The 23,094-nt window shown below is 46.1% G+C and overlaps 1 protein-coding gene across 2 annotated transcripts in view; it reads left to right on the top strand.

Moving 5' to 3' along the window:
* TDRD9 (tudor domain containing 9) overlaps positions 1–23,094 on the top strand; it is a 405,241-nt gene that overhangs the window by 334,492 nt on the left and 47,655 nt on the right. For both annotated transcript variants that reach the window (XM_069734376.1, XM_069734388.1), the window contains 2 exons: positions 21,790–21,879; positions 22,658–22,918. In XM_069734376.1, the coding sequence (XP_069590477.1) occupies positions 21,790–21,879; positions 22,658–22,918 (351 nt within the window). The remainder of the gene's footprint in view (positions 1–21,789; positions 21,880–22,657; positions 22,919–23,094) is intronic.

The following is a 23,094-nucleotide window of genomic DNA, read 5'->3' as shown; positions in this document are numbered from 1 at the left end:
TCCCCCATTTCAGGGTAACGGTGTAATTTCTCACCCTGTTTTCCCGCATTTATGCGACTGAGAGAGGTGTGTTGTCACGATTCACACAGTGACCGTCACCCCTACGTCACGGGTCGGGGTGACTTTAGGCCAATAGACGGCTATCACATGTGCAGGGCGGCTTATCTTAGTTATCCCTCCACTCCACAATGTGATGAAAAAACACACACAAGGCTATTGACCTCTTAGTTTACAGCAGGGGCTTATTTTAGGTATCCCACTGCCCTTCAATATACCACGAACTGCAAGGATTTATGTATATCCCGCTTACAGTTCCACTTAACACTTGCAGCTCTCTGGCGCCCCCCTTACTATCTGGTCAGATAAGGTACTGCACCCTGGGTAATTAGTCGCCAGAAAGGCTGCCTGCTATGTACTGGCTATTGGGCACGCTGCAGCGACGCGATAAACTACTCCCGCTCAGGCAGGAACAATAATTATTAACGCCGCAGTCGCTACAACATCACCCAAAGGCCGGCACGGTATTGCTGCCACCAACTCCGATTAAACGGGTCCGAAGCTAACCCAACACAGTAGCGTAATTCCCTTCAGGAGACTTAGGGTATGTTTAGAGCATGGAGAAAGAACTAGTATTAAATAATATACCCCACCAAATTTAGGCAGTGCTTAATCAAAAATTTTTACGAAGATGTTACAAATGAGACAATTGCAAATATGTACAAGCTAATTATAACATAAAGGGATTACAGGAGAAAAGATAACACTCACATGTTTTCAAAGCATTGCAGGCAACCAGGGTAGTGGAGCTTCCATACGTCCCAGTGCATTGGACGTGCTCCGGGCTCTCCAGAAAAAAGGCAAGAAGTGACTGCTGGGAGCCTGCCAGAGACTTAAAACCTGCAGCTAATGACATCACAGAAAAGCTGGCTTATCCAGACCCTCCTCTCTCTTCATTCTGAGTACTTCAACCTTAAATTTGTCTACTTTCTATAACTTCGCTACAAAACATGTCATAGTTCTAACAAACCCAGCATTCATCTCGGATTAACGTGGGCATTCTAATGAGATCAAATATGTCCTATCTGTGATATATATTTACAGAGAAATCCCTACTTCTTTACCAGATGGAGTTAGAAGCCAGTGTTTAGAGTGATGGATAGATCCACCGAGGGAGATTAAGAATATATATTTTCGTGTTCTTAACTTAAATGGTTTGCCTAATATCTTACAAAAACAGAACAAAGACCTCGGGGTTTTCTGGAAACTTCTAGACACTTCTAAACAGTTCTCTGCTAGAGGAAGATTCTAGCCTGGTCGTAAAAATTCCTTTCGGCAATAAAACTCTCTTCCCCCATTCCTTGGAAAGGAAAGCTATTGGCTGAGTGAAAGGGAAGGGGGGCTTTTTTAGCCCGCAGCCTGGCTAACAAGAGAAACTCAACTTATGATATTTCATACCATATCGTGACATGTGTGGTGTCACCGACATCACCCACTCTCAGGCCCATAGGCAGGACCTAATCCCCTGTCACCTTTATGGGTGATTCCCGGTGGTCGGTCCTTTGCCTTTCCCCACCCCTCTCCACGGAGAGGGCTGGGAGGAAGACGGTGGTCACCAGCGGTGGCCTCCCCACTTGTAAGGGGTTGATGCAGTCTTCTGCACTATCTGGAGACTGTGCTGGAAGGAGGATCCTGGATTCCAGTGACCCTCTCCCATCCGAGGGCTCCTGATGTGATCCTCATCGCTGCAGAGTGACCATAACTCACTGCAGGTATTACAACATCCTCTCCCTTCGCAGCGGCAGGCATCATCCAGGAGTGCATTGTCCCTTAAGGGACAGGGCGGCATTAGTGGTAGGGATCTCCCGGCAGCCGCAGCTATTTTTCCTATTCCCGGGCTTAGCACCCACTCCTCCTCCTCCCTTTGCAGGCCACACCCCTTCCCTGTCCTCCTTTAGCCAGTCACTATCGCGCATTTGAATCACTCACTCTTTTTATCCAATAGGAGGCTTCTTCTGCCTCTTCGTTTGTCTGGCCACGCCCCCCCCCCGCAGCGCGCGTTCTTTTGGCACACATTCTCCTTCGCCTCATTAGGGGACACAGGACCATGGGTGTTATGCTGCTGCCACTAGGAGGACACTTAGCAAATACAAAAAAAAGTTAACTCCTCCTCCGCAGTATACACCCTCTGCTGGCTCTCTCGTGAACCAGTTCTTGCTTAGTGTCTTTAGGAGGCACTAGAGTCTGATTTCAGACCCAGACTTTATTTTATTTTTCTATTTTTTTTTCCATTTTTTTTTTCACGGATTGGATGGGCGACGGGGCCTTTCAAGGTCCCGATCTCCCTAAAACATCAACAGGCGGGAACAGAGTGTCGCCTCCCTGTACTCCCTCCTGCAACTTCTACGTCTTCCTGGGCTCTTATAGCGGCAACGGATCCTTTAATGGGTCTGCTTTCCCCACACCAACAACGGACGGGAACATGAGGTGTTGTCCTCACGTACCCCCTTCCGGAGCCAGGCCATCACCGAAAAGCTGTTTCCTGCAGCATCTATGTGCCCCTGCACCACCACTGTCAGAAAGTGGCTGATGCCAGGAGGCAAATGGACCCTCTCCACCTCCCTATCAAAGGGATGGTTGATTAAGGAAGAATTGTGCCATAGACCCCCTACAGAAACCGTGAGTAACTGGAAGCTGGAGATTGCAGAAAAATGCACTCAGTCGGCTGGGGGGACGAAGGCTCATTCCCTCCCACCTCCAAGGGTCCTGTGCGGAGGTCCGGAGCCGAGAAGGGATAAATATTTTTGATACAAGGTGTGTTCTCTCGTTTGAACGGTCCCCGCGTGTCATTGTAGGGCATCACCGCCGTTTGAGCCCCCAACTGCCAAACCATCCCTCTCCCCCCGGTCCTTGCTGGAGCTGTCCCCTCTGCCACGATCACAGCGCTGGTCGCGGCATGCTACAGCGCTGGCCGCTGCTCCCCCCAGCGCTGACCGGCCATGACCGTGGCCGTCTGCTCTGACCGGCCGCTAATTTAGGCCCCGGCTTCTGGCCGTGGTAGGCCAAGATCCCGCCCACCCGTCCGACTGCGCCCCTCTCCATTGGTGCTCGACGGCCGGCTTCCTGGAACGCTGCATATTGCAGCTCCGTCCCTCCCTCCCAAAGCTCCGCCTACACTTTCTCGCATCCCCACAGAACTCCGATGTTTCCTCATCCGCTAGTTCCGTTTTTCGTTCCCCTTTTCCAGGGGCTTACGATGAGCACGACTCGGAATACGAATCCGATGTCGCCCCAGACCCGGAATCCCCTGAGTTTCAGGAGTCTATTGATTCCCTCATCAGTCAATCACACTCTAAAAATAGTCGATGTGCCCGGTACTAATCAGGACCACCCAGTGTCCTTTAAGCATACAAAACGGCCTCACAGGGTTTTAACCAACCACCCTGAGTTTACAGACATTATTACAAGACATAGAAGCCGCCCAGATAAGCGTTTCTCGGGCCTAAAGCCGCTAAAAGCTCGGTAACCCTTTTCATCCGATCTAAGAAAGGACTGGACTGAGTCCCCTACAGTAGATCCACTTTTATCAAGACTCGCTTCAAAAACCCTCTTATCTCTGGTGGACGGGTCTTCCATGAAGGATCCCACTGATCATCAGATTGACAACTTGGCAAGGTCGGTCTTCAAGGCCGCCGGAGCAATTCTATTCCATCATTTGCCACCACTTGGGTAGCTAGGGCTATAGTGGCCTGGGCCAATGCCATAGTGAAATCCAGTAGAGACAATAGCTTGCCGCCTGATGTACGCAATCTCGCCTATCAGATTGCCCGAGCAGGGGATTACGTTATTCATGCCTCTCTAGATGTGGCTAATTGTGCCGCACTTGCAGCTGCAAACGCTGTTTCTATCAGGAGGGCATTGTGGCTCCGAGAATGGTGGGCAAACTCCGCTTCAAAGAAATCCTTGACTTAACTGCCGTACCAGCACGGGCACCTGTTCGGAGATAAACTCGATCAGATTATCTCAGACGCTACCGGCGGAAAAAGCAAATTCCTCCCTCAGCGATCTCTCTGGTAGTGGACTGCAAAGTCGTCCTTGGATCAGAGAAGGTCTTTCCTCCCGGTTCACTGGCTGGTAGTGACCACCGACGCCAGTCTCCTCGGATGGGGAGCGGTTTTTCGTCATTTCACGGCTCAGGGATATTGGTCCGCTCAGGAAGCCAACCTTCCGATCAACATCCTCGAGATCCGAGCGATAACACTGGCTCTTGCTCATTTCCATCACCTCTTGGCGGGACGTCCTGTCCGGATCCAATCAGACAACGCCACGACTGTGTACATCAATCTCCAGGGAGGCACGCGCAGCAGAAGAGCGATGACCGAGGTGTTTCGCACATTCTACAATGGGCCGAGGCAAATCGATTGCTCATCTCCGCAGTTCATATTCCGGGGGTAGAGAATTTGGCGGCGGACTTTATCAGCTGCCAGGACATAGCCTCAGGAGAGTGGTCTCTTCCCCCGGAAGTCTTTCTCTGGATTTGCCAGCGTTTCGGCACTCCAGAAGTGGACCTCATGGCCTCCAGGCTGAATGCCCAGGTTACGGCCTTTGTAGCCCAATCCTGCGATCTGTTAGCCATCGGCTCGGATGCCCTAGTTCTCCCATGGAGCCAATTTCATCTCCCTTACATCTTTCCGCCTCTTCCGCTGATCCCAAGGGTCATCCGAAAAGTCAAAGCAGAAGGCATTCCGGTGATCCTTTTTGCTCCGGACTGGCCATGCTGAGTTTTGGTATGTGGATCTAATGCTTCCCGTCGCCAACATTCCCTGGAGGTTACCGTATCTTCCGGACCTTCTCTCCCAGGCACCCATTTGCCACCAGAACGCGAGAGTTCTGAGTTTAACGGCCATTGAATCCTGGATCCTAGCCTAAGCCGGGTTCTCCTGTCAAGTGGCATCTACCATGATCAACGCTAGGAAGCCTGTTTCCATGCGTATTTACCATCGCGTTTGGAGAACTTTTTTTCTCATGGTGTAAAGATAAGGGTCTTTCCCCATTGGTGTTTTTCGTCCCCTCCATTCTGGAGTTTCTCCAAGCGAGTCTGGATTCTCCATCCTTTTCCAGCGTCTGATAGCTTCCAAGCCTAAGGTTAAGACCTTCATGCAGGGAGTTTCACATCTTATCCCTCCGCACAAGATGCCTTTAGAACCTTGGGACCTTAGCTTGGTCCTCAGTGCTTTACAACAGACTCCTTTCGAGCCATTACAGGAGTTTTTCCTCTCTCTCCTTTCATGGAAAGTTGCCTTTCTGGTGGCAATAACATCCATCAGACGGGTCTCGGAACTGTTAGCTTTGTCGTGCAAACCTCCGTTTTTGATTTTCCACCAGGACAAGGTGGTGCTCAGGATGTCTCCATTCTTCTTGCCTGAAGTCGTCTCGTCTTTTCATTTGAATGAAGACATTGTCCTGCCCGGCTCCAGTCCATCATACTGAGAAAGCCCTTCACACTCTGGACTTGGTGAGGGCTCTCAAAGTACATTTCCAGAACGGTATCTTTTCGCAAAGCTGATGCCCTTTTTGTGCTTCTGGGTGGTCACAGAAAGGGTTTGCCTGCCTCTAAGGCCACGATAGCCAGATGACTTCGTTCAGCGATTCAAGAAGCTTACCGTGTCAAATGCCAGCCTATCCCCGCGGGGATTAAGGCACACTCCACTCGGTCAGTGGCACCAGGCATCCGCTCAGGAAGTGTGTAAGGCCGTGACTTGATCCAGTCTTTACACGTTCGCTAACCATTACAACATTCATGTTCAAGCCTTCTCAGATGCGGCCGTCGGCAGACAGATTCTGCAATCGGCAGTTTCGCATCTGTAGGCTTCATTTAATCACTTAATTCTTTAAGCATTAGGTGCGTGAGGTTTCACCTGTTGTGACGTTTTCCCATCCAGGGACTGCTTTAGGATGTCCCATGGTCCTGTGTCCCCCAATGAGGCGAAGGAGAAACAGGGATTTTTGTGTACTCACCGTAAAATCCTTTTCTCCAAGCCAATCATTGGGGGACACATCACCACCCTGTTAGTCCGTTGGCTTGTAGTCTTCAGTGGTTTTGACATATTGTAATTCTGTTTGTGAGCTCCTACTGCATTGGCACCGCACTGGTTCACGAGAGAGCCAGCAGAATGTGTATACTGCGGAGGAGGAGTTAACTTTTTTGTGTATTTGCTTAGTGTCCTCCTAGTGGCAGCAGCGGAACACCCATGGTTCTTAAGTCCCACAATGATTGGCTCGGAGAAAAGGATTTTACGGTGAGTACACAAAAATCCCTGTTTTTCTGCTCCTATCACGGAGCTTCTCCTTCCCGGCATGTCAGCCAACCGGGGGGTGACCTTCGTTATCGCCGGCTGGCAGATTGCCCTGGCTGTTCACACCCCTGGCGTGTCAGCCAATAGGACGTTTGCTTTCTCTTTTGCCAGCCGGCAGTTTTCAGCGCTGTGGGACATGCCAAGGAGACTGCATACCACCGCTCTGCAATCCTGCGCTACCTGCGGACGCTCTGTACAAAGGGGGACACAGCTTCCACAGTTACTTCTGCTGGTCGTCGCTGGAATCGGTTAGGCTCTGTTCCTTTTTTATCTGGCTCGTCCACAGCATTATACCCAAGCCTCCTCTTATGCCCAACCCTAGAGAGGCTTCTTCTTGCCCCTCTAAGCCCACTGTGATTCACTACACCCTGTGCCCTTGGCAAGAGAAAGTGGTCTTCAGGACAGTCATCCCCTTTCTGCCTGTCCTGCGGCCCCTCCGCCATGTCTGCCCCACAGGAGCCTTCTAATGCCCGGAATGAGAGCACTCCCCTCTCTCCGGAGTGGACTGTTGCCATGTCACAGTCTGTCTCCTGCCTTACAAAAGTCTCACAGTCCCTTGTCCAGGTCCTGGAATGACTTCCTCATTTGTCCAATGCCACCAGTGCTCCGAACACCTCTCACAGGGATTCGAACGCACGCGACTGCGACCTTCATACGGACAAATCGGGTAGGAGGCAAAGGAAGCAAGCTCTTTCCGGCTCTTCCTCCAGTTCTCCGGGGTCCCTCTGCATCCTCCTGGATGCATTCCTTCCCCCATGTCCCCTCCTCGGATGTGGCTTTTGGGTCGGATGTGGATTCCCAGTCTGAGTCTGATACAGACCAGACTTCAAAGATGCAGGATATGGTCGATAGCCTTATCCTGGCAGTTACCCAAATTCTGAACCTAAAGGAGGATGAGGCACCTGCTCAGGAGCACTACTTTTAAATGGGTAAAACCTCCTTCCCGTAATTTCCCTAGTCACAGGGAATTTGAAGAGATTATATCCAAACTCTGGGAACACTCTGACAAGCACTACCCAGAAAGGAAGCAGCTCGATATTCTCTATCCCTTTAGCCCAGACCTAGTTGGTAGATGGGCAGAATCCCCTAATGTGGATCTGTCATTTTCTCACCTGTCTTCTATGGCAGTTCTGTTTCTACTGGATGGTGCATCCCTTAGGGATTCTACGGATAGGCAGAATGTTTAGCTAAGTCGGCTTTTGAACAGCTGGCGCCTCATTCTGTTTAATTTGTGCCTCTACCTGGGTTGCAAAGTCCATGTCTGCCTGGGCAGGATTGCTTCGCCAGGGAATCTTAGCGGCAGCTCCTCTGGATGAGGTGGCAGATCTTGACAGACCAGATTGCCCATGCCAGCAAATATTTTTAGACCACTTCCTTGGATGCAGTCGGTTGTTCCGCCAGCAATATAGTTGCTATTCGCCGCATTCTCTGGTTGAAAGCGTGGAATGCAGATCCACCGTCAAAGTCCCTTACTGGCCTTGTCTTCCAAGGCTCTAGACTTTTCAGGTCCAAACTGGATCAAATAATTTCCAATGCTATGGAAAAAATACCTTGCTTTCCCCAGTCAAAACCTAAACGTCTTTTTAATAAGAGGAAGTCACTTCATTTTCGTTGCTTTCGGCCCTTTGCTGCTTCAGGAACTTCCACCCAGCAGGACCGATCTTCTGCCTAAGGGGAGAGGAAGAAGCAGTCTTTCAAACCTTCCCCTCACCGGGACACATGGTTGTCGGTGGTTGACGATGCCTGGGTCAGAGGGATAGTCACGTCCGATTACAAAATTGACTTTTGTGTATCCCCCAGGAAGAAGTTTCTTTTGGTCTCGCCCGCCAAAACATCCGTCTCAGGACTCAGGGGGTTCTTCAGGCAGTCTCTTCCCTTCTATGCACAGGAGTAATTGTTCCCGTTCCCCACAAAGAACGGTTTTCAGGGTTCTACTCCAATCTTTTCGTAGTCCTGAAGGACGGATCACGCCATTCAATTTTGGACCTCAAGCGATTGAACCATCATGTCAGGATGGAGTCCATGCGTTCAGTGATCGCTTCCATGGATGCGCAAGAATTTCTTTGTTCTGTAGATATTCAGGATGCTTATCTTCATTTTCCTGTTTGTGTTCAGCATCAGAGATTCCTTCGGTTTGCGATCCAGGAGGATCACCATGTAACATAACATAGTAACATAGTTAGTAAGGCCGAAAAAAGACATTTGTCCATCCAGTTCAGCCTATATTCCATCATAATAAATCCCCAGATCTACGTCCTTCTACAGAACCTAATAATTGTATGATACAATATTGTTCTGCTCCAGGAAGACATCCAGGCCTCTCTTGAACCCCTCGACTGAGTTCGCCATCACCACCTCCTCAGGCAAGCAATTCCAGATTCTCACTGCCCTAACAGTGAAGAATCCTCTTCTATGTTGGTGGAAAACCCTTCTCTCCTCCAGACGCAAAGAATGCCCCCTTGTGCCCGTCACCTTCCTTGGTATAAACAGATCCTCAGCGAGATATTTGTATTGTCCCCTTATATACTTATACATGGTTATTAGATCGCCCCTCAGTCGTCTTTTTTCTAGACTAAATAATCCTAATTTCGCTAATCTATCTGGGTATTGTAGTTCTCCCATCCCCTTTATTAATTTTGTTGCCCTCCTTTGTACTCTCTCTAGTTCCATTATATCCTTCCTGAGCACCGGTGCCCAAAACTGGACACAGTACTCCATGTGCGGTCTAACTAGGGATTTGTACAGAGGCAGTATAATGCTCTCATCGTGTATCCAGACCTCTTTTAATGCACCCCATGATCCTGTTTGCCTTGGCAGCTGCTGCCTGGCACTGGCTGCTCCAGGTAAGTTTATCATTAACTAGGATCCCCAAGTCCTTCTCCCTGTCAGATTTACCCAGTGGTTTCCCATTCAGTGTGTAATGGTGATATTGATTCCTTCTTCCCATGTGTATAACCTTACATTTATCATTGTTAAACCTCATCTGCCACCTTTCAGCCCAAGTTTCCAACTTATCCAGATCCATCTGTAGCAGAATACTATCTTCTCTTGTATTAACTGCTTTACATAGTTTTGTATCATCTGCAAATATCGATATTTTACTGTGTAAACCTTCTACCAGATCATTAATGAATATGTTGAAGAGAACAGGTCCCAATACTGACCCCTGCGGTACCCCACTGGTCACAGCGACCCAGTTAGAGACTATACCATTTATAACCACCCTCTGCTTTCTATCACTAAGCCAGTTATTAACCCATTTACACACATTTTCCCCCAGACCAAGCATTCTCATTTTGTGTACCAACCTCTTGTGCGGCACGGTATCAAACTCTTTGGAAAAATCGAGATATACCACGTCCAATGACTCACCGTGGTCCAGCCTATAGCTTACCTCTTCATAAAAACTGATTAGATTGGTTTGACAGGAGCGATTTCTCATAAACCCATGCTGATATGGAGTTAAACAGTTATTTTCATTGAGATAATCCAGAATAACATCCCTCAGAAACCCTTCAAATATTTTACCAACAATAGAGGTTAGACTTACTGGTCTATAATTTCCAGGTTCACTTTTAGAGCCCTTTTTGAATATTGGCACCACATTTGCTATGCGCCAGTCCTGCGGAACATACCCTGTCGCTATAGAGTCCCTAAAAATAAGAAATAATGGTTTATCTATTACATTACTTAGTTCTCTTAGTACTCGTGGGTGTATGCCATCCGGACCCGGAGATTTATCTATTTTAATCTTATTTAGCCGGTTTCGCACCTCTTCTTGGGTTAGATTTGTGACCCTTAATATAGGGTTTTCATTGTTTCTTGGGATTTCACCTAGCATTTCATTTTCCATCGTGAATACCGTGGAGAAGAAGGTGTTTAATATGTTAGCTTTTTCCTCGTCATCTACAACCATTCTTTCCTCACTATTTTTTAAGGGGCCTACATTTTCAGTTTTTATTCTTTTACTATTGATATAGTTGAAGAACAGTGTGGGATTAGTTTTACTCTCCTTAGCAATGTGCTTCTCTGTTTCCTTTTTGGCAGCTTTAATTAGTTTTTTAGATAAAGTATTTTTCTCCCTATAGTTTTTTAGAGCTTCAATGGTGCCATCCTGCTTTAGTAGTGCAAATGCTTTCTTTTTACTGTTAATTGCCTGTCTTACTTCTTTGTTTAGCCACATTGGGTTTTTCCTATTTCTAGTCCTTTTATTCCCACAAGGTATAAACCGCTTACACTGCCTATTTAGGATGTTCTTAAACATTTCCCATTTATTATCTGTATTCTTATTTCTGAGGATATTGTCCCAGTCTACCAGATTAAGGGCATCTCTAAGCTGGTCAAACTTTGCCTTCCTAAAGTTCAGTGTTTTTGTGACTCCCTGACAAGTCCCCCCAGTGAAAGACAGGTGAAACTGCACAATATTGTGGTCGCTATTTCCTAGATGCCCAACCACCTGCAGATTTGTTATTCTGTCAGGTCTATTAGATAGTATTAGGTCTAAAAGTGCTGCTCCTCTGGTTGGATTCTGCACCAATTGTGAAAGATTTTTCTTGGTTATTAGCATGGGTTTCACAGGTTTCAGTTTCCCAGTTAATATCCGGGTAGTTAAAGTCCGCCATAACCAGGACCTCATTATGGGTTGCAGCTTCATCTATCTGCTTTAGAAGTAGACTTTCCATGGTTTCTGTTATATTTGGGGGTTTGTAACAGACCCCAATGAGAATTTTGTTACCATTTTTCCCTCCATGAATTTCGACCCATATGGACTCGACATCCTCATGTCCTTCGCTAATATCCTCCCTTAAAGTGGACTTTAGACAAGACTTTACATAGAGACAAACCCCTCCTCCTCTCCGATTTTTACGATCCTTTCGAAACAGACTGTAACCCTGTAAGTTAACTGCCCAGTCATAGCTTTCATCTAACCATGTCTCGGTTATTCCCACTATGTCAAAGTTACCTGTAGATATTTCTGCTTCTAGTTCTTCCATCTTGTTTGTCAGGCTTCTGGCGTTTGCGAGCATGCAGTTTAGAGGATTTTGTTTTGTTCCAATCTCCTCGCTGTGGATTGTTTTAGAAATGTTCTTACCTCCCATCTGAGTATGTTTTCCTGGGTCTTCTTTGTTCAAGTCTAATGTTTTTCTTCCCGTCCCCTCTTCTTCTAGTTTAACGCCCTCCTGATGAGTGTAGCGAGTCTTCTGGCGAATGTGTGTTTCCCAGGTTTGTTGAGGTGTAGTCCGTCTCTGGCGAGGAGTCCATCGTACCAGTAATTCACACCGTGGTCCAGGAATCCGAATCCTTGTTGTCTGCACCATCGTCTTAGCCAGTTGTTTGCATCAAGGATCCTGTTCCATCTCCTGGTGCCATGCCCGTCTACTGGAAGGATAGAAGAAAAAACTACCTGTGCATCCAGTTCCTTTACTTTCTTCCCCAACTCTTCAAAGTCTTTGCAGATTGTCGGTAGGTCCTTCCTTGCCGTGTCATTGGTGCCAACATGTATCAGAAGAAATGGGTGGACGTCCTTGGAGCTGAAGAGCTTTGGTATCCTATCGGTCACATCCTTGATCATCGCACCTGGAAGGCAGCATACTTCTCTTGCAGTTATGTCCGGTCTGCAGATGGCTGCCTCTGTGCCTCTCAGTAGTGAGTCTCCCACCACCACCACTCTTCGTTGCTTCTTGGCTGTACTTTTTGCTGTCACTTGTTGCTGTGTGCCCTTTTCTTTTTTGCTTGCTGGTATTGCTTCATCCTTAGGTGTGCCATCGTCATCCTCTACAAAGATTTGATATCGGTTCTTCAGTTGTGTGGTTGGTGATTTCTCCATGGTATTCTTGCTTCTTTTGGTCACATGCTTCCACTCATCTGCTTTTGGAGGTTCTCTGACACTTTTTTCACCTTCTGTGACCAGGAGAGATGCTTCTGTTCTGTCTAGAAAGTCTTCATTCTCTTTGATGAGTTTCAAAGTTGCTATTCTTTCTTCCAGACCCCGCACCTTTTCTTCTAAAAGGGCCACTAGTCTACACTTCTGACAGGTGAAATTGGATTCTTCTTCTGGTCGATCTGTGAACATGTAGCACATGCTGCAGCTCACCATGTAGGTTGTCACATCTGCCATGTTGCTCCTAGATCCTGCTGACTTGCTGTTCATGTTCATCAGTTCATGGCCCTTCCCTTCGGCCTGGCCTCTGTCGCCAGAGTGTTTTCGAAGGTCATGGCAGCGGTCATAGCCATCTTTCCCTCCAAGGGGATTCTCATAATCCCTTACTTGGATGATCTTCTGATCAAGGGGCTGTCCCATCGAGATTGCGACCAGATTACTCTGGACACTCTGGTCCGTTTCGGCTGGATAATCAACAAGGAGAAATCCTACCTGACCCCAGCAGAACACCTGGTGTTTCTGGGCATGAGGTTCTACGTGGCCCAAGCCCGTGTCTTCCAAAAAAGAAGGTTTTTCTCCCTATACCAGGAGGTCCACTCTAAAGCGACCAGCTCCTTTCCCCCTACTGTCCTGCATGAGAGGTGTGGGGAAGATGATTGCCGCTATGGTAGCAGTGTGTGCCTTTTGCCCAGTTCCATACCCGTCCACTTCAGCTGGCACTCTTGTCAGCTTGGGACAGGAGGACTTTCTCCCTAGACCGACCCGTACTACTGCTTCTCAAGGTGAGGCAGTCCCTAACCTGGCGGATGCTATCCGCATCAGTCCTACGAGGGAAGTCCTTCCTTTCTCTCCAGTGGCAGGACATCACCACAGACGCTAGTCTCCTCGGTTGGGGAGTGGTCTTCATCACACAGCGTACGGTCGCAGGAACACCCAAGAGGCCGCTCTCTCTCCCCCCCATCATTAACTTCCTGTCGATCAGGTCAATTTTCTTTGCCCTTCTCCGCTGGCAGACCCTCCTCACAGGCCAGTCGGTCCGCGTACAGTCGAATAACGGCACCGCCGTGGCCTACATAAACAATCAGGGCAGGACTCGCAGCAAACAGGTGATGGTAGAGGTAGCAAGGATTCTCCAATGGATGGAACTGCACATTCCGGGGGTGGATAATTGGGCAGCCTATTTTTGAGCCGTCAGGGTATTGCATCGGGCGAGAGGTCTCTCAGCCTCGCCGTTTTCAATCGGATATGTCAGAAATGGGGCACACCGGAGTTTAAGCTGATGGCGTCTCCGAGGAACCACAAGGTTCCTCCGTACGTAGCCAGGTCCCGGGATCCGCTAGCCATAAGATAAAGGCAGAAGGGATTCCCGTGATCCTGATTGCTCCAGACTGGCCAGGATGGGCCTGGAACGCGGAGCTGGTGAACATGCTCATGGACGCTCCCTGGAGGCTTCCAGACCATCCAGATCTTCTTTCGCAAGGCCCCCTATTCCACTAAAATTCAGTCTCTGAGTTTAACGGCATGGCCGTTGAGGCCGCAGGTCTGAGGCAGGCTGGCTTTTCTCATCAGGTCATTCAGACCATGATTAGGGTGAGAAAGCCAGCATCCTCGCGTATCTACCACAAATACTGGAAGGCCTTCTTCCGGTGGAGTGAGGACAAGAATTTGGTTCCAATGTCCTTTTCCCTTCCATCCATCCTTGGTTTTCTACAAGCGGGTCTTGATTCAGGTCTATCACTCAGTACCCTTAAGGGTTAAGTTTCTGCTCTCAATCCTTTTCCAATTGAATCAGGCATCTCGTTCCTAGGTACAGACTTTTCTTCAAGGAGTCACCCACCTGGCACCTCTTTATCCTTCTCCGATAGATCCTCGAGAACTTAACTTTGTCCTTGGTACACTCCAGCCTGCTCCTTTCAAGCCCATTCCTTTTTCTCTCTTGTCTTGGAAAGTTGGCTTCTTATTTGCCATTACGTCCATCAGGACAGTCTCTGAGCTAGAGGCATTATCCTGCCGTTCTCCATTCCTGATTCTACATCAGGACAAGGTAGTTCTCAGACCATTTCCTTCCTTCCTGCCTAAGGTGGTCTCTTCATTTCACATTAATGAAGACATTGTTCTTCCTTCTCTATTCCCCTCTCCGGTCCATTCCATGGAGAAGACTCTCCACAAGTTGGATCTGGTAAGATCTATCCGAGTCTACCTGTCAAGGACTGCTTCCTTTCGCCACTCTGATGCTTTGTTTGTCTTCTCTGAGGGTCGTCGTAAGGGGCTCCCAGCTTCTAAGTCCACTATTGTCCATTGGATTTGTTTGGCAATATTAGAGGCATACTGAGTTAAGGACAAACAGCCTCCTCCGGGGGTGAAAGCTCACTCCGCTAGGGCAGTGGGAGCTTCCTGGGCAGTTCGTCACCAGGCCTCGGCTTTACAGATTTGTAAGGCTTCGCCCTGGCGTTCTTTGCACACCTTTGCAAGGTTTTATAGGGTTCATACTTTTGCCTTGTCTGATGCAGGCCTGGGAAGGAAGGTGCTGCAGGCGGTGGTTTCGCACCATCTAACCTAAGTCAGTTTTTTCTTCGCATTCTCCCTGTTCCCTTCCTTGGCACTGCTTTAGGACGTCCCTTGGTTACCTGTGTCCCCCAATGAAGCGATAAAGAAAGGGATTTTTCGATCTCAATGTAAAATCTTTCTTGGAACCTTCTTTGGGGGACACAGCACCCTCCCTATCCGTTTGTACCTTTTATTGCGCCTATGAGCCTTTGTTGTTGGGTTGGTACATATGTTGAGTTTTGGTTTCTTCTCCTACTGCTTTAACACTAACTGAAGTGCTTTGTATCTGTTGGTGGGTGTATACTGTTGAGGAGCAATTTTCCTTTTTTTGCCTAGTGTCAGCCTCCTAGCGACATCAGCCTACACCCATGGTTACCTCAATGAATGCTCCAAAAAATAGATTTTACTGTGAGTACCAAAAATCCCTCTTTTGGTCTCAACACTTCAACTTACCTTGTTCCAGAAGTTTTGAGGTTTGTCTCTGTGCTGTTTTGCGTATTGTAGGCGAGATACTTTGTGACATTTGCACAGTAATGGCTTTCTTCTGGTGACTCAACCATGCAGCCCATCTTTATTCAAGTGCCTCCTTATTGTGCATGAGAGAGACCCTGATTTTCCATTTGTTAATCACAGTTAATCTGCTGTCTGGCATTATCAATTCCTTCGATATCTTTTTGTTTCCCTTTCCTGTTTTATACAGTTCAACTACCTTTTCCCGTAGATCCGTTGACAATTCTTTTGTTTTCCCCATGACTCACAATCCATAAACGCCAGTAGATGGATGAATTATGTAAGAGTCTGTCTGGATCCCAGAAACTCATTCAGCTTTTATGGAAAAATATTTAGAATTGAGTCCTTAGTGGTTGATAGCTTTTAATGGCTACCTGAAAAGATGGTAACAAATTGCAAGCTTTTATGCACACACACTGATTACAAGCAAATAGGTCATAGGTGAGGTTGTTTCCTTTAGTAGCCATTCAAACCCATTTGTGTCAACTTCTGTGCATGTTATCAGGCCAAAATTACCAGGGTATGTGAACTTTTGATCAGGGTCATTTGGATGTTTTGGGTTGTCATTATGATTTATAAAGAGAAAACACAGTAGTTTGACAATAAATGGCTTCACCCAACCACTAACCATGAGTGGAGAAAAAATGTTGGTGTTATCATTTATATTCTCTGAAAAACGCCAAGAAAGCAAAAATTCTGCCGGGGTATGTTAACCTTTGAGCACAACTGTATATTGAGGGAGGGAAAAAAACCTACAGCAGGCAATTCCTTGATTTGAGGCCATAAATAAAGTGTCTCAAAATGGCGCTGGCTGCGCCAGCGCAGTAGCAGCTATCGACAAACTGATAGATGCAAAATGCGCATTACACATGCAATTATATATATATATATCAACCCAGATATCATTTTAATCAGTATAACGGCGCCAACCTATAGGTTACTCAGCCCAAGCCCGCTGACAGGTTCCCTTTAACTAACACACCATTTTAGGCCATAGAATTAGCAAACCTCAAGGTTTTTTTCCTTCAAAACAGCCCTTTCTCTAGCCTCACCATTTACCTTGATCATAGATGATAGGCCAGATCTGGTTTAAAGATCACTCTATCTTCTTAAAGTGGCAAATTGGTTTAATAGAATACAAGAAGTCGTCCTTTCCTCCTTTTATTCCAAGCCGAGGAACCAGAAGGAGGGGAAGTTTCATACATTAGACGTTAGGAGATGTGCACTTGGGTACCTTTCAGCTTCCAAAGAATGTAGAAAGGATAGGTCTTTTTTTGTATCCTTCCAGGGCTCTAGAAAGGGATGTAGAGCCTCAAATACTACTATTGCAAAATGGATTAGTGAGTCCATTTCTCTAACGTACTCGTTAAGCAGCAGGGAAGTGCTGGAAGGTTTAAAGGCTTATCCCACTCGGGCCGTGGCAACTTCCTGGGTGGAAAAAGCGGATGTCTCTATAAAGGAGATCTGTGAGGCTGTGGTGCTGTCATGGGTGATGTAAGAAAATCCTTAGATACTTACCGGTAGCACAATTTTTCGGAACCCATGACAGCACATATTCCCTTCCTCATATGTGGATGAGCACTTCCTTCAAAAGTTCTTATAATTTGTGTGTTATATGGGGTTAGTCATATTGTTTTAATAACCATTGGAGGTCCTCACGTGCTCTCTAATCCGATTGATGCTCGAGAGAGGTGCCTCTTATTTAGCCTGTAGGTTTACTAATCTTGGTATCTTGGTGGTCGGATCCCCTCTGTTAGTGCTGTCTTGAGATCAGAAAAATTGTTACCGGTAAGTAACTAACTTTGTTTCTTTGTTTTTCAGACTCTCCTTCAAGGTGGCGGTTGTAAGGTCTCACATTGTGTTTTCAAAATAGCAACCAAGAGAGCAGTGTAGTGCGGTTCAAATCGTCCAATCTCTAGTCTGTGAGACAGGACCTTTCTTCTGACACTTCAACCTTGTCTCAGGGCGTATCTTGGTGGCTGTTTTTTTTTATTTTATTTTTTGCTGTTCACCACCCCAGGCCTCTACTAGGAACGGTGCTGGGAGGAAGGCGGTGGCCACTTCTTAATGGCACCCCTCACTGAGAATCGACCCAGTCTTCTGCACTGTCTGGGACCACAACGATGCAGGAATGAGGACTCTTAAGTTTGTCAATATCCCTCTTCTCACCTGTGGGCCTCTGATGTCAACCTCAGGATGGAGAAGGAGTCGGGAGCTTATCCAGACAGTTACTGGTTCTCATGTTCTTTCTCCACAGTCCCTCTTAAGAAGATGGGGAGGCTTCATAAAGAGGTGATTACAGGGCCACCTCGTCCCTCCTCCTTTCAGCTTGCGTCCTTCGACGCGCCAATGTAGGCATCGTGATATTTAATTTCCAGGCCTACTCGCTCTTGTCCCTCCCACACTAATATTCACCATGCCTGTGCCCTTTACTCAGGCCTCGCCCTTCTGCCCAGAGTGCATGCAAGCCTTGCAGGAGCACGCAGGACGAGAGCTCATCCCCACCCCAAGAGTAGGCCATTGCTATTTCTCAATCAGTAACTGACCTAACTAAGGTATCAAAGTCTCTGGGACAGGTCCTTGAGCATTTACCTAACATTTCTGCCACCTCCAGCATTCCAATCAGTTTTCAGAATCGCAGGCTTCTATATTCCACCCTCCACATGGCAGATCAAGGGTAAGGTTCAAGAAGTGGGCACATTCCAGTTCCTCATCTGGTTCCCCCAGTGCCTCCACATCCTCCAGGAAGCCTTCGGTTTCCCACTCCTCTCTGGAGTCCGATCTCTATTCCCAGTCTGAATCTGACCTTGACACGGGCCAATATTCCATACTCCAGGATATGGTTTGCCGTCAAACAGACCCTCAGTATTAAGGATGAGGAGGATCACCTTCCGGAACAGTTTCTTTCAAGAAGACCCGAATTTTTGGCTTTTGCAGGAATTTTCATCAAACAGTGGGAGCATCCGGAAAAGCTCTTCGAAGGCAGTTGATTTTTTTTTATTTTTTTTATATCTCTTCGGTCCTGATTTCCTCAGCAAATGGGTAGAGTCACCGTCTGTGAATCCCCCAGTCTCTTGCCTGTCTGCTAAGACTGTTTTGTCACTCCCTGACGGTTCTTCCTTCAAGGACTCCACTGACAAACAGATCGAAGCCTTAGCCAAGTCCACCTTTGAGGCTGCTGACTTTTCTCTCTGCCCATCCTTTGCTTTGACCTGGGTAGCCAAATCTATTTCTGCTTGGGCATATCTTTTATCAATGGCCTCATAAGATGAGCTAGCTTACCAGATGGCTGCCACACGTAAATGTTAGTTCACAGCATCTCTCGACTCCTCCAGCTGTTCTTCCTGTGTTACCAAAAATATTGTAGCCATACACAGAATTCTCTGGCTCTAAGCCTTGAATGCAGACCACAAGTCCTAAAGTCCCTTACCAATATTCCCTATTTTAGGGCTCTGTCTTTTAGGGTGTAAGCTGGATCAGCTCATCTCAGATGGTAAAGAGTACCTCCCTTCCCCAGCTTAACCCCTTAATGACATCCAATACGTCTTTTAACTGACCTGAGATATAGGAGAATAGCATCTCCATACAGCTTCCTCTTTATCCCAATTGGTACCCTCAAATCATGATTTTGTGGTCCTGATGTTTGCCATGGCAATTCACGACCAAATAGCGGTATTAAGAGTCTGACAACCGTAGTAATCTGTTCAGAAGTTAGGCATTTAGGTGGTAAAAATTACACACTTTTATTTCTGTCATACCACTTTGCATTAATTCCTGTAAAGCACCTGAAGGGTTAATAAACTACCTGACAGCGGTTTTCAAAATGTCAGGGGGGTGCAGTTTTTAAAATGGTATAACTTTTGGGGGTTTCCCAATACATGAGACCCCTAAAGTCACTTCAAACATGGATAGGTCCCTAAAAAATAAATTTTGTAAATTTCCTTGCAAAAATGAAAAATTACAGCTACATTTTTAAACCTCCTAAAATGCTAACAAAATAAAATAACGTTTTACAAATGGTGCTGATGTAAAGCCAACATGTGGAAAATGTTATTTATTAATGGTTTGCTGTGGTATGACCATCTGGATTAAAAGGATAATCATTCAAATTTTGAAAATTGCAATTTTTTTAACATCTTTCTAAAATTTTTGATATTTTTTATAAATAAGCACAAAACATATTAACCTAAATTTACCATTATCATAAAGTATAATTTGTCATGAAAAAACAATCTCAAAATCACTGGGATTTGTTGAAGCGTTGCAGAGTTATTACCACATAAAATTACACTGGTCAGATTTCAATAATTTGGCTCTGTCACTAAGGGGTTAAACCCAAATGTCCTTTTACAAGGAGGCGTTCTCTTCAATTTCATTATTTATCCTCCTACGGGACCATCTATCAACGAAACCGCTCTCCTGCCCGGAGAGAAACAAGTAAGCTGTTCTTCCAACCAGTATGGAGCTCTAAAGGTCGCTCTACCAAATCCTCTGGTGCCCGTTCCAATAGATTCTCCTTGACATGATGGATCACCCCCACCCTGGAATCTTCTCTCTTGCCGCTCCCACTTTCTTGTGTTTCACCAGGACAAGGTGGCCCTTCGTCTAGTACAATCCTTCCTTCCTTTATAAAATGGTATCCTCCTTCCATATCAATGATGATATTGTCCTTGCCTCCTTCTGCCAGTCACCCTTTCATCTCCTGGAAAGGTCTCTCCACAAGCTGGACCTAGTCAGAGTACTGCGTTTCTACCTCAATGACCGCATCCTTCAGACGATAGGACTCCTTGTTCATCATTACCGAGGGTCGCCAGAAGGGACTCGCTGTCTCCAAATCTACTATTGCCTGTTGGATCCGCTCAGCTATTCTGGAGGCTTATTGTGTCAGGCAGACAACCCCCTCCTAGTGTGAGGGCTCACTCCACTCGGGTGGGGTGGGTGCCTCCTGGGCTGTTAGTTACCAGGCTTCTGTAACCCAGATTTGTAAAGTCGCTACCTGGTCATCTCTTCATACATTTGCAAGATTCTATAGGGTACATACCTATGCCTTGGCAGGTGCTGGCCTAGGTAGAAAGGTGCTGCTAACAGCGGTCACCTGTTGCCCGACCTTGGGACTGCTTTAGGACATCCCATGGTTACCTGTGTCCCCAATGAAACAATAAAGAAAGAAGGCTTTTTGGTGCTCGCTGTAAAATCTTTCTTGGAACCTTCATTGGGGGGACATAGCACCCACGCTTAGTTTTTTTGAGCCTGTGTTGGGCCTGAGAGCCTCTATTGGGACTGTATATAGTTCTTGTTGCTTCTAATGCTTTTTTCACTAACTGACGAGCAGTGTGTCAGTCGTGGGCGTATACGGCTGAGGAGGAGCTAACTTTTTGTGCCTATTGTCAGCCTCCTAGCTACAGCAGTATTCACCCATGGTTACCTGTGTCTCCCAGTTAGGGCACCAAGAAACAATTTTTACATTCAGTACCAAAAATCCTTATTTTCCTCTCAATAAGATCCAATTTCCCCTGTATCTAGGACTTCCATGTATGTAACAATTTAGTGGAGAACCGCAAAGGGGCTTTTGGTTTTATGATTTCATGGGACCATATTTTACACAAAGAAATTAGGAAAAACAAACCATCCTAATAGGTGTCCCATTCACACCAAACAAAATGAGGTACCCATATCCCTATTCTACTGAGAATTTACCACACGATACAACACCACAATCATAGAATCCCATAAAATATAGAAGTTTTATTAAATACACAATATACTATTAATAAAAGGAACAGATACAGCAGCAAAGGTGGGGGAAAAAATGTGAACACTAAACGGCAGTGCATCAAGACAGGGCTGTAGGTAGCCAACACTGCATCAACATACCAATGAATAAATATATTAGCCAAAGGGGCGCGGGTGTATCAAAATATATGCCTACATGATGTTAATGTTAGTATCCAACCAGCGATCCAAGACAAGCCATTCATAATGAAGTAATCAAATAGTACCTTGATATGTGCAGCAGAGAGGGGCCTACAGCCCACCCCGACTCGCGTTTCGGAGCACCAAGCTCCTTCCTCATGTTTATGCAGTGTTGGCTACCTACAGCCCTGTCTTGATGCACTGCTGTTTAGTGTTCACATTTTTCCCCCACCTTTGCTGCTGTATCTGTTCCTTTTATTAATAGTATATTGTGTACTTAATAAAATGTATATATTTTATGGGATTCTATGACTATGTGTTGTGTTGTGTGGTATTGGCATTGTGCGGTTGTCCTGACATTCATTCATGAGACATGTGATATTTGTCCTCTGATATATCAATAATTTCTCCTATTGCATGTATAAACTCTATTATTTTCTACTGAGAATTTGCAGATATAATAAAGATCCACAATTAAATTACCATGTTTGCAAAATGTGTCCAAAGTGTCTGGTCCCTTATGACGAAACGGTTAACTAGGACTAGACACTATTTTATCATATTTGATATTTTGCGCTTTTGTAGGTCTTTTTTGTGGATTATGGTAACCAGTCAAAAGTTGATCTGAATCTATTGCGAGAAATTCCCAGCCATCTTCTGGATCTGCCTTTTCAGGTAAGGAGATGTTTTTGTTTTTGGGTTTTTTTTTCCTCCTCCTCTTTCTTGCGTTTTTCCATTATTTGCAAGCGAACTATTTCTGTCTTTGACATGTCATGCGGAGATCATTTCTCTTGAATGGTTAAAGAATTTTGCAAATGCTTTTGGATATCCCTCAGGGGAACATATGCTCTTCAGACAGACATTAGATATGTTCTTGCTTCTATGAAATGTCTGTGATTTTTCATTTCTGCTTGTAAATTCTCCAGATTTCTCTTTTAGGATGTTCTCTCCATGTAAAAATAATTCACAAATCTGGCCAAATTGTCCGATCTCTGCAAGACCGACCATCTTATTGCTAGATGCCCTTTCCATATCTGTGATTCTCATGTATATGTGGGTATCATGAGGAATAGCTGCCATCCAAATGATCGGTTATCAGCTATTTCAGTGTATGAGTAATTTTTAGGGGATGTTCCCAAGTTACAAATCAACAGTGGACTTGACCAGTGGGTAAAAAAAACCTGCTGCGCATTCGCTACCGGTGTTGAGATTTTAACCCACATTCACACACTGCCAAAGTATCTCCAGAGTAAAGGGACTGTCGCTTTGAATTTGAAATCCTATCGATCTCCGTCTCTCTGTCTCCGTCTCTCTCTCTCTCTCTTTGGCTGTGCCCCTTTACCGCCTTCAGTCTCTCTGGCTGTGCTCCTCTGCCGCCATGCCTTTTTTTAATATTTTATGTGCTGACCATGTTACAAATAATATAAAACAATGTCATTTATTTGTGATTTAGGCAATGGAGTTCAAAATCTGCAAAATGAGGCCATCGGCGAGGTCCCTAATCTGTGGAGAACAGTGGAGTCATGCGGCTAATGTAAAGTTTAACTCCTTGGTCAGTGGATGCACGCTGGTGGTGAAAGTCTTCTCCATCGTACATGGCATCCTGCATGTTGACGTCTATCGATTTTTCGAGACTCTCGAAGAAATCAGCATAAGAGACACTCTTATATCTGATGGTTTTGCAGAGCCTGCAGAAGAGTCTTATGAATCAAAAGTAAGTTACTTTTATTTCCATAAATGTTATTACATGGTAACAAAAAGCCTAGAACATAGCGGAATAATTCAGGCTTATAATTTAGATGAGCTACTCCGAGGATAGGTCCTCAACACCAGATCAATGCTGTCCGACACTCAGCCCCCTCACTGATCAACTGGCACCCTCTACTGGAT

This window comes from Ranitomeya imitator, chromosome 1, assembly GCF_032444005.1.
Source record: "Ranitomeya imitator isolate aRanImi1 chromosome 1, aRanImi1.pri, whole genome shotgun sequence".
Classification (NCBI taxonomy): Eukaryota; Metazoa; Chordata; class Amphibia; order Anura; family Dendrobatidae; genus Ranitomeya; species Ranitomeya imitator.
The sequence above is the reverse complement of the archived record's forward strand: the minus strand, read 5'-3'. Positions and strand labels throughout refer to the sequence as shown.